At 33.8% G+C, this 12270-nt stretch overlaps 1 protein-coding gene across 1 annotated transcript; it reads left to right on the forward strand.

Moving 5' to 3' along the window:
- Nucleotides 1-7026: 7026 nt before the first annotated feature.
- Nucleotides 7027-11357, forward strand: LOC108735367 (cuticle protein 16.5). The gene is made up of 3 exons (XM_018467305.2): nucleotides 7027-7121; nucleotides 7532-7696; nucleotides 10805-11357. Exons 1-3 carry the CDS (start codon nucleotides 7110-7112, stop codon nucleotides 11252-11254), a joined length of 627 nt encoding a protein of 208 aa, XP_018322807.2. The 5' UTR covers nucleotides 7027-7109; the 3' UTR covers nucleotides 11255-11357.
- Nucleotides 11358-12270: the final 913 nt, after the last annotated feature.

Consider the following 12270-nt stretch of genomic DNA (forward strand, 5'->3'; position numbering starts at 1 on the left):
AATTTAGCTCAGGATAGGAAAGTGTGGAGGTACGTGTCTAACCAGTCTTAGGTCTGACGACCATATCATGATGATGAAAATGATTAGTATTGTCATAGTATGTATGTGATTTAACCCACAGAAACCCTTGAAAAGAAATTTGGGGAAGATGAACACGTTTTTAATCCCGGTCGTAATATAAAATTTGGAACTTTAATGGACGTGAACAAGTTTTCATTCGGGAATTAGTTTCTATGATCCATATTGCTTTCAAACAAGTGGAAACGTATGTTATGAAGAATACAAAATTAGTTATGTCATACGTTCACTCTACTTGGTCAAACTTAAAATTTGCCATGCTCTAGCGTAGTCATTGGGTGATAATTGCTTAGCCTAGCAATGCAACGGATGTGTCATAACCAAAGCAGAAGAGGAAATAGAAGTAAATAGTAAATTTTTGCGGAAGCGGAAACGAAAGCAGATGTAATGATTTTAGGTGTCCTGTAACTTTTTTCGATTGACGTCATATTACATATGGATGCCGTTTAAACGAAACCTTGTTTTTTTATTGTTGAGCACTCTGTATAGTAAATCAAGTATCTACTAAATTAGTAACAAAAAGAAAGTTAAAAATCGACGTTTTATTAGAAAACAAAAAACATTTCTGTTCCTTTTTACCCAACACTCTATGGGGTAATTAGGGACGATACAGTTAAATTTGCGATAAATTACATTCTTTTTTGTGTGCCACATATCACACACGTAGCCCTTATAAATTACGCCGGTAGTACATTGTTCATGTGCCCAGAGTTTACAAATGAGAAATTCATACTTTTCCTTGCTCATTATATACAGTAAAATTTCTTTTCGTTTTCACTTCCTTTCAGTCTTCTTCGTAGTTGTGTCTCCTTCAACCTTGATTCGTAGCTTCTTTTTTATGGTTTTAATGGTCTCTTCTGGTTTATTAGTTGGAACTTTTTATTTTTTAGCTTTCCTGTGACTTTGTCTTTCGTTTTTCCTCTAGTTAAGTTTTTATTGCTAAGCAGGATAAAATCTGGGAATGCTTTTTATTCTATTGCTTAGAAGTGGTTTCTGTTTTAGGAATGACCGACACATTGATGATTTCGGCAATAGGAACAAAAGTGAATAGAGGAGGAGTATTAGTGGTAACGTTTAAATCGTTGTCATTTTCAGGAATGATGACTCTGGGTGACCATGATATTTGACTCATTATAACTTTGATCAGCTGCAATTTTATGAATATCGAATTCTTGAGTTATTCTGTCGTAGGATTGAGTAAATACTGCATTTTTAAAGCTGCCTTTAAATTTATCGGGATCAATAGGAACGTTCCCGACACCGTTCTCAATTGCCCGAAGTAGTTAATGTAAATCAAAATGGCCGCCAACCTTCACAGTATTTTTGATGAACTTCAAGTCATATCTATAGAGTTTGAAAACAGATAGTACTTGTGTGATAGCAACGAAATATGGGGTCTTTGAACTCAAAAATATTATACTTAGATCTTTTATAATACACAACAAAAACTATAACAGAAATGCAAAAAAAACTTGTCCTATTCCCCGTGACAGCTTGCGTGCGGCCTTTCTTTCTCACTTTTGTTTACTCACTAGGGGACGCTGGATGCTTCTATTAAATATGTCCGAAACGATGCAGTTCGCAGGGAATACAATATTACTTATCTAGCTGTTCCCGATTCCCCCACTCTCTCCTACCAGTTTTATCTAAAAAAATTTTTTGACCAAATTTTCAGTTTAGCCGCATGGGCATACTGCGAACTTTTTTAGCCATTTGACTGGGACGAAACATTTGAATATCGCCGCTATTTTTTTTGCATAACCCAATATTTTGGCATTCTTAACAACGTTTTCGTATAACTTTGTTCGATTGGAGTCATATTTCACATGGCTGCCACTTAAACGAAATTTTCTTTTTTCTATTTTTGAACACTCCGTATAGCAAATCAAATTTGGATAATGCAGACTTCGCAAAACGCGGAAAAGACAAAAAATTGCACTGATTATGGAGTATGCGTACCGTCTAGATTTTTTTTCTAGTAAATCTCTTTTAATCAAATTATTTTAGAATAATTGTTTTCCTAATAACGTTATATTTTACATTCAGAATAATTGCCCATGACTACTTGAGAGAATTGACGAAATTAGTTACTGTGTGCACCATATCCTATTTATTCCTTTTAAAAATCCATTACTGAAATGCTATTTAATGCGGACTTGATTGTATGATATCCACTTAGCCTCAACGACCATTAAGAGTTTCGTTATGATAACCAGATCTTAATTTACATATTAATATTGCCTAAACTTTCTGTTGTAACGTTTCTCTGGTGTTATAAATTATGTTTCGAACAATTAATAAAAGCAAGTTGTTTTCGAAACTTCACGGTGTCAAGGTGAACATCTGGATTATAATAAATAAAGTTATTGTTTTGATGCTAGATGTTCATGGATTATAAAAAAATTGTTAACTGAACATTTTTGAAAATATATCATATCTTAAAATTATTCATCATCATAAGGTCGTCAGTCCTAAGACAGCACACATCCTTAACTATTTGCGAACAGTAACCTAATCTAGGTCTACTTCTACCCCTCCTAACTCCTGTTTCTGCCTCTAATATGTCTCTGACTAGACCTTCATGCCTGAGAAGGTGTCATACCAATCTATCTCGCCTATTTTTTTATTGACTTCCATGGAGTCCTCTGTTCTCCTATTCTTTCCAATACCTCTTCATTTCTAACTTTTTCTACCCACGTTATCCTCATCATCCGCCTATAACACCACATTTCGAACGCTTCTAACCTTTTCTTTTCCGCCGCACCCACTGTCCATGTTTGGCACCCAAACAACACTGTGCTCCAAACATATACCTTTAACAACCTTTTTCGAATTTCTAAATTAACCGTTCGCGAACATAGAAGTGTGACTTCTGTTTATTAAAGGCGACACGACCCTGCGCTATCCTCTGCTTTATATCCCTATATCCATCCTGACTTATCTGACCTCCTAGATACCTAAAATCAGCCACTTCTTCTAAGTTTTCGTCTCCTATCTTTATATTCGCTCTTTCCCTACTTTTTCGTCCCTTAATAATTATTAAGAGGGTGCTACTAATTGCATAAATTCAAAAGTGCTTGAATGGGTTCAGTAAAATGCAATTAGATTTAAACTTAAAACCAAACACCTCATGCCTTCATCATTCTAAAAATAAATACCTGAGTATGCAATGCTGTAAAGGGGCGCCTATTAATTACATGGAATAAATTACCAGATGGGAGAGCAGTCCAATTTTTAAAGGCACCTCACGTGATTAAATAATAGGCGTTTCCTTAGGTACTTTAATAACCAGTTATTTTCATTACAAAAGACATTTATAATCGGCTAATCTTATGATTTTTTGCCATCCTATAAATCCTATAACAAAATTACAAAATCGTAACTCTAACTTTCGAACTAGCGAATAAAACTGAACCGTCCCGTCCGTTCCAATAGAGGCTATTTATTTCATAGGTTGACTAATTGTAAATGTAAATACCGAATGGATAATACCTAGTTCCCTCCCATATACCTGTTTTTAATTAGGGTTAAAATTTTCGGTATGTCAAATTCCCTCCTAATTATGCATCAATTGCCTCCCAACAGCGGCGGATGACCTAGAGTACTAATTGCCACTATAAAGTCATAAAGAGTTGTTTAAATAATACAGCCTCACATCACATATTAATCTTGATATTATTCATATATTATAGACACCACAATAACAATAATAATTGTATCACACTACCCTTCTATTAGTCAAATACAAGACAAACTAAAACTAATAAAGTTTTTCTGGATGATTGCATCAAAAAGCTAGACGCAGACGAATTTCCAAACATTGAATTTGTTAAGGTAGTAGGAAACCATTTTAAAATTAAATAAATAAACATTTCATAACTGATATGTGTTTTCTTTCTGAAATTATTTTATCTTTAATTTACTGAAGTACTGAAGTGCACTATAAATATATATAGTTATTTTCGATAAATAAAATCGGTAAGTAGTCGTTAACTTAATTATCGGAGTTGATATGAACGGAAGGGAACTCCGCTAGTACCCGGGAGGGAATTCGTCATCACCGTGCCGAATAGCATGGTCTAGAGGTTTAGATCACTGCTTAGCATTTGAGTCCGTCTGCCCTAGTCCAAGTTTCCTCGGATAACTTAAGCAAATGCTGGGGCAGTAAAAATCCTCTGATAATCTTCCCTTTTTTTCTGTCATCATTTTGTCTGTCTCATCTTTTTCACCTTAACTATCACTCACTCATTCCCACGATTCCTGGAAGGAGGCTACAGTCTGGAGGGACTGCCCGCCTACTTACATTGCTAACTGGTGGGAATGAAATATTCAAAAGCTTTTAGGTTTTTTGTAAATGTAAATAAAACTACGTATACGCACATGATAAGAAATACTAAAACATTGAACTGGACTATATTTGCAGCTAAAGATTCCAAACAATATTTAGTAAATGCTATCTGTAGCATGTTTGTATTACTAATTAATTTAAATTAATTGTGCGATTCATAGATGTTTGGCAAAATTCTTTTCAATTAAGGATTTCAACTGCAATTAAACAATCCGACGCGGATCTCTCGATTTCGAATTGGTTGCTTCTCATCAGCACGGCATAGACAGCTGTCATGAAACTGCGTTCAATAGATATAATAGTTTCTGTTCCGATACCAATAATAGTAATAATTATGTCAATTTATAGATGTTTTTCAAAAATCTTAACAGCAAACCAACTGCTCGATCGAATTTCATTTATCACTCATTTCAACGGCTTATAAATGGAAAATTGATTTGCTGAGGTATTATTGATCAGATGGAATTAATCAAAGTCTAAAATTTCCTAGAATTCTTCTGGTAATGTCAAAGAGACTGCTCCTTTAGTTTACATGTACATATAAGCAAAAACCAAAAACATGCATTCATCAGCCTTAATTCTTTACAATCAGGCTTAATTGTTTACAACGAATTAACAACCAATTGTTGAAAAAATATTAAAATAATACCTGACATTTTATTTGTGTGATCTCACAGTTGATTTTTTGTTAAGTCACGAAATCGATTTTTTTTCTCTATTGACTCCACTATAAGTAAATGTGGACGACGCACTGAAGGCCCCTGTAATTTGCCGTTATACACCCGAGATTTTTATACTTTTACATTTCCCAATTTATTTTGTCATAAAATGGGTTAGAATTGCTTATTTTTCATGTTGTAGGGATGGTGACCTCATTCCATTTTTAAATAACTATGGCGTTTTCATTTATTATGCAAGATATAATTATGATTGAACTCGTTATCAGATACATCCGATTCATATGTAACAGGCGATGCATATTGGGCCTGTTCCATAAAACTAAGTAAATAAATCGTATGTGGTGATTGATAACAGTCATTTACAAACTCAACGTGACGTCTTAATCTGACGACTATATTTTACAGAGAATCTGAACCTGTCGTCGTGAAAAAGGCTGTGCAAGGTGCGTTACAATGACCTTTTCAATCTAACTATAACGAAATTGTGGTACCTATACCTACTGAAATAGTAGACAACATAAAATTACAAAACTACTTGAATACAATTTCTTGCGAAATATATGACAGATGCTTTTTTCCATTTTAAAGTAATAAAAACAATTCAAGATTGGTAGAATTAATGGAATAATTCAAAATCAAATATTTCTCACTTCAAATGATGCTAAATCAATCAATACAATGGTCTCTTTGATCGAATCGGGATTTACAAAAAGAAGAAATTTCTATTCAGAAATTCGAAAAAGATTGCTAAAAGTGTATGTCTGAACTACGGTTGAGTATGGGTGCGAAACATAGACAGTGGGCGCGGCGGTAAAGATAGTTAGAAGCGTTCAAAATGTGTTATAAACGAATGATAAAAATACGGTTGATGAGGAAGTATCACCGAGCGGCATGGGCTAGAGGTTTAGATCATTGTTTAGCATTCGGGAGGACGGCGGTTCGATTCCGGATTCGTCTGCCTTGGTCCAAGTTTTTCTGTGGTTTCTTTGGATCACTTAGGCAAATGCTAGGGCAGTAAATATTCCATAGATAAACTTTCATTCTCTTCTGTCTTCATTTTGTCCATCTCATCTTTCTCATCCGAACTACCACCCACCCATCTCCACGATTCCTGAAAGGAGGCTAAAGAGGGCCTTCCGCCCTATCTTTCGGCGTAGTCCAGAGGGACTGCCCGCCCACCGGCATTAGAGGCTAGTAGGAATGAAACACCCAAAAGTATTAAGTTTTTAGAAGATGTATCAATAAGAGTAGGAAAATCGAAGGCGCTGTAGAAGTTAATAAGAAATAGGAGAGATAGGGTGGTAGGACATCTTCTGAGGCACGAAGGGTCACTTAGAGACACTTTACAAGCGAAAAAAGAAGTTAAAAGGTTTACAATATTAAAAAAAAAAATGAAATTTTAACGTAAATCCAATATAAAAATATGTAGAAATAAAAGTACATTACATAATATTTTCCGTATTCTAGGCATATTTGCTTAAGTCTGACATTTTTCTTCAAAAATATTCATTCCATAGACGTTGTCAATGGCAATTCTCGTCTCATTTACTAGGTCAGTTTCTCAGAATTCGTGGAGCAAGATTAAATTTGAAGACCGACAAATTAAAATTTTATGCGTAGTTTCCGCCCCATTTATCTATACGATACCTGCCAAATGGTTTTAGGTCGATTATCTAATTAATTACCAGTCGTGTACCATAAAATACAGGTATAGGTAGGCATGCAATCTTTATGTATGTACATAGGCTTAGCAATACTGTCACCGTGTTCTAAATTGTCGAAATCGACTGAGGAAGCAACAGAACACATGTACAGTCATTGCACCGAAACGAAAGTGAAAACTAGACCGTTACATCATGCCCCTGACCCAGAAGAGGACTAAAGAGCCTTCGAGACTCCTTTGACAACCTGCAGGGACCTCATATCTATATAAAAGACTACTACCATCGTCTTACTTATCATTACCAAACAACCTGCAGATCTTGCCACAGCCAAAAATTAAAATGCTTCGAATCGTAAGTATTATCACTATTTATTTTTACACTAACAACGGTAATTACAAGAATTTACAAAGGATAATTAGTTTACGAATTAAAAATTAAAGTTTAGTTACAAAATTTTAAGATACAAGTATAAAGATTTAGAAATGTGTATTATTTTTTGCAATGTTTAAAAGAAACTTTAATGAGTCAAAATTTGGTTAAAAGTATTTTTAATTAAATCAATAATATTATCATGTACTCGATTAGCAAAAAAACGTTTCAGCTGCATAAGCCTTCTTCTGATTGCATTACGTTAGTTATTAAATTTGATTAATAATAATTTTTAATGGGTTCTTGTTTGTCAGTCACATCTCAAAATTGAATTCCAAATAAATAGATTCAAAAGTATTTTATATATGTTCCTTTTTTATTTCTCTTTGTAGGTTATCATTCCTCTGTTCTTTGCTGCTTGCAATGCAGGTATACTTGGTGAAGTTTCGTACTCCGCACCTGTTGCTTATTCTGCTCCATTAGCTGCAGCCTATGCAGCTCCTGTCATTAAGGCAGCTGCCATTCCTGCAGCCACATCTTATCAAAATACTCTGAAGGTAAATTGTTTTTTCTTATTATTCAAAATTGATTTGGTATAACTTAAGTAAACGCAAAACCTTGTTTAACATTTGCTTCTACAGTGTTTCAACTACGTAAATAATAATTAATTTCAGTTAAGGGATAGTGTCTAGGTGCTCATTATTTAAAATAAAGCGGATAACTCAAAAGAAAATGTTGTGTAACGTTCAGTTTATGTTTTATGCGTCATCTGTGACAAAATAACAAAAAACAAGTTCCTGCGATCTGTTGAGTTTTTTGCTTGTACCTATGTGAGAATATCCATAAATATTAACATTTACAGATTATTCGTTTGATTGGAAATTGAAATTGAATGTAGTTAATTCAATGCTGGCTTAATAGATTAAGACCAAACAAACCAGAACAGAGCATGGTCACAGTGAACTGTTATTACTCAATTTTAAATTTAAAACATATTTAGTAATTTCAGAGTAAAAGCACTTGTAAAACGAAAAAACAAAAAAACTGATTTGTTAGACAATAAGTAACGTATTGTTTACACTTGCAAGAAGCAGTAAAGACCCACTACCACTAACTTTTTTATCAGAATCTTGTTTTGGTATTAGAATTTCATCTTTTCAAATAATCCGATTAATAAATTTGCCTCTCAAACCTTATACAACTCAATGTTTTCGACATATCAACATCATAAGGTCGTTAGTCCTAAGATTAGTTGGACACGCACTTCTACTCCTACCTATCCTGAACTAATCTTCGCATTTCCCCAAAACTAGAACAACCCACATCCTTAACTATTTGCAAAGAGTAACCTAATCTAGGTCTACTTCTACTACTCTTAACTCTCGTTTCTGCCTCTAATATGACTCTGACTAGACCTTCATACTTAAGAAGGTGTCCTATCAACCTATCTCGCCTTTTTTTTATTGACTTCTGTAGAGTCAATTGTTCTCCTATTCTCTCTAATACCTCTTCATTTCTAATCTTCTCTGTCCACGGTATCCTCATCATTCATCTATAACACCACATTTCGAAAGCTTCTAACATTTTCTTTTCGGCTGCGCCCACTGCTCATGTTTCGCACCAGTACAGCGTCGTGCTCCAAACATATATTTAGCGTCTTTTTTAATGAAAACGAATGCTTAAGAAATAGTATTAAATATTTACGAAAAATATACATTTTTCCGTCACATATACCTTTAACAATATTTTTCAAATTTCTAAATTGAACGTAATATTAATGACCTTTCCGTTCTAGAACGTAAAATTGCTCCAGTTGTATCTTTTAACTTTAACAAATTAACAATTGTTTAAATAATTTAACAAAACTAGCATTACAACAAGGAAAATACGTTTTTAGTAATCAAAATATATTTGCCCCATCGAAGCGGAAAACTCTTTTTCAATTTAATTGTATAATTGAAAAGAATTAGGATAATCTAAAGTAACCATAACCTAGCATTCATGGGATACATAACCTTAAAAAAATAGAAACTGTGCACTTCTTGAAAGTTAGGTTATGATTTGTTTATTGATTTGAAAATTAATAAAGATTTTAATCTTTTCTCTCCAACTACATAATTAAATCGAAAATGTTTTTCGCTTCAATAAGTAACTAAAAAAGTTTTGGGAAGAGGTATTTTGATGGCTTCTCGTCTTTACACTTTTCTTTTGTTAAAGTGCTTTAACAATAATTAATAACTTGTCTATTAATGCTAAAAAATCAACTTATGTTCGAAAAGGACATTTAAAAGGGAGTTTGAAAAGTTTATTTAAAAAAGTTAAAAATTCGCGGCGGTCAACATCATTTTACAAGCCCATGATTTTACGTTTAACTGTTACCACCTACATGCAGTTGAAACATATAAGGCGAGATTTCGTAGGTAAATTGCAATTTTTACTCTTTGTCTATAGCATTATTTAATACATTACAATGATAAATTGAAGAAGTTAAAATTTCACAAAAAAAATAAAGTAGGTAGTTACTTAACACCATACCCACATATACTTTAAAGTAAATTTAGAATAATTGCTTTGCGTGTAACTCATTTCTAATTAAATTGCAACTTCATTTAGTAAGCAAATTCCGGCTGTTACTCCAGTGTGAAATTGTTGCGAACCGTTTGGTCAATACGTGTAAAAGTTTTAAATAGTCAATTGAAAGTGGCATGACATGTGAGATTTATAATAGTCACCACACCCGAGATTACGTTGGTCACGAATTCGCATCAAGGAATGACTTCTATTTAGCGCAAAGTGTCTCGTCTCATTATAAAATGTTGCCAGATGTTATATCCGATATGTTCACTGTTTTCATGTCTTAATTCATGAAATGTGCTTTGTAACCTTTAAATTAGTTATAACTGATGTAGTTATTCGACACAGTTTTATCAGATTATCTCATATTTCGTCAGATATAAGAATTCAATGCATACTTAGTTGTAAGAAAAACAGCTGACTATTTAATTAAAAACCAGGTCGGTTCTTACCTTAGTTAATTTATTAATGAATTAAGTGGTCTTCAGTTTAAATAGAAGCCGCGACGAAGTAAGGTAGAAAGCCGTGGAGGTTTCTGATAAACTATTTTCTGATATAAGCACTTAAAACTATTTAAAGGCTTTCTAATAATGTCAAAAACATTATCTAATATTAATCAATCTTAGAATATTTTTAAAAAGCTCAATCCTAAAACAAGTCTTTTCTATTCTCAGCAATTTTTCGATACTGATATAGTCAAAATACATTTTAGTAATTACACACATTTTAAATTTTCAATGTCCTGGTGTATTAGTTTTTTTAATTAACTTGTACCCACTACAGATAACCCTAAATTAATTAGAAATGCTGTTACTCCCTCGCCGAGAATAGAACCCGGGTCCCTGGTTTTACGCACCAGTACTCTACCACCGAAAACAATTTTTTCTCATTAATATGATTGCATCTAGATAAATTTTTATCCTTACTCCACCAGTCACTTAAAGTTAAAAATATTTTGTTTTAAATAAAATATTCTATTAGTTTTACCGGAAATATCGTATGCTATTGTAAAAATGTTAATAAATTTTTGTATCATCAAATTATGTCATTTCTGTAACGTTTTAGTAAACTAAGATTTGAAATTATTACAGTTCTCGAAATCTGCCCTTGTTGCCGCTCCAGCAGTAACTTATGCAGCCCCAGCTCCTGTCGTTAAATATACCGCGCCAGCCCCAATTGTTAAATACGCCGCTCCAGCACCTTTAACTTATGCAGCTCCAGCATCCTACGCCTACGCTTCTCCAGCGTCCTATGCGTACGCTGCTCCAGCGCCAATTATTAAAGCTGCCCCAGCAATCTCTTATGCTGCGCCTGCGCCAATTTTCAAGGCTGCTCCTGCTATTTCTTACGGTGCACCAGCTATTTCTTACGGTGCCCCAGCTATTTCTTATGCCGCAGCTGCTCCAGTGCTTAAAGCTGCTGCTCCTATCTCTTACGCTGCACCCGCATTGTCTTATGCTGCGCCAGCACCTATTTATAAGGCAGCTCACCTGTCCTATGCTGCCCCTGCTCCAATTTTGAAATCAGCACCTATTTGGTAATTAAAAATGTAATAAATTATAAACATTTCATGTATTTATGAATGCGCTTTAATGTTTTTGTATTGTTATTTTGACATGTATAAATAAATTTGTTTTTATAGAAGTACTGAATATTATTTATAAAAAAAATGAGTGCTGTCAGCATGAAAGTTAGTGTCAGCAATTTCTTATGCTGAAGTGTACGATGTGTTGCATACCTATTTACAAACAATTCCTTTAAATTTTAATCATTGATTACTATATATCTATTAAAAAACCATAATGGCCGACGTCAGTGACAATGCAATAACAATTGAAAAAGAATGATGGCCGACACTACGTCATAGTATTGTTCACAGAAGTGAATTTCGACCACTGGAAGCAATGGTGCTAACAGTTTCGAGCTCACAGTGACTGATAGGGGGGAAGAACTAGTATATTTAGGAATAATTTAGTTTGCATGCAACACAGAACTGCAAGAGTTTGTTCAGATGGATAAGTTAGCTAACTTTATTTCTAATTGAAATATTAGACATTTCGGCTGGGTGCGAGTTACTGTAAAATTGTTCGACATTGTAAAACTTGGAAAGTTTAATTCGTTTTTTTTTTTCATTTCCGCTGAAACTACGTCAGTGTCGAACGACGTTTGTGGGAATGATAATTTCAACGAAACGTGTTCAACATTGTAAATCGGGAAAACTCTTGTGTTTCCATCGAATCGCAGAGAGCGCCGACTGGTTTACGGTTTCGAAAACGGCAGTTGACTCAATACTGAATAATTCATTTTGAAACGTTACAGCAATAACCCAAGTAGTAAGTCGATTTTTTTCATTCGAGAAACATATTTCAAATAACATATTACGGCCTTATTTCCAATTTAGGAACGATATATAAACTATATATTTCTCTATATATCACTGTTACACCCTCTGTCCTTTGCCGAATTTGTACCTGACTACCCCACGCGAAGGATATTTCGAAACGGGAAATTCAAAATCATAGGATTAAATTCTCATTAATTTTTTTTATTAGGTATA

Source organism: Agrilus planipennis, unplaced genomic scaffold (assembly GCF_000699045.2).
Source record: "Agrilus planipennis isolate EAB-ADULT unplaced genomic scaffold, Apla_2.0 scaffold27, whole genome shotgun sequence".
Lineage (NCBI taxonomy): Eukaryota > Metazoa > Arthropoda > Insecta > Coleoptera > Buprestidae > Agrilus > Agrilus planipennis.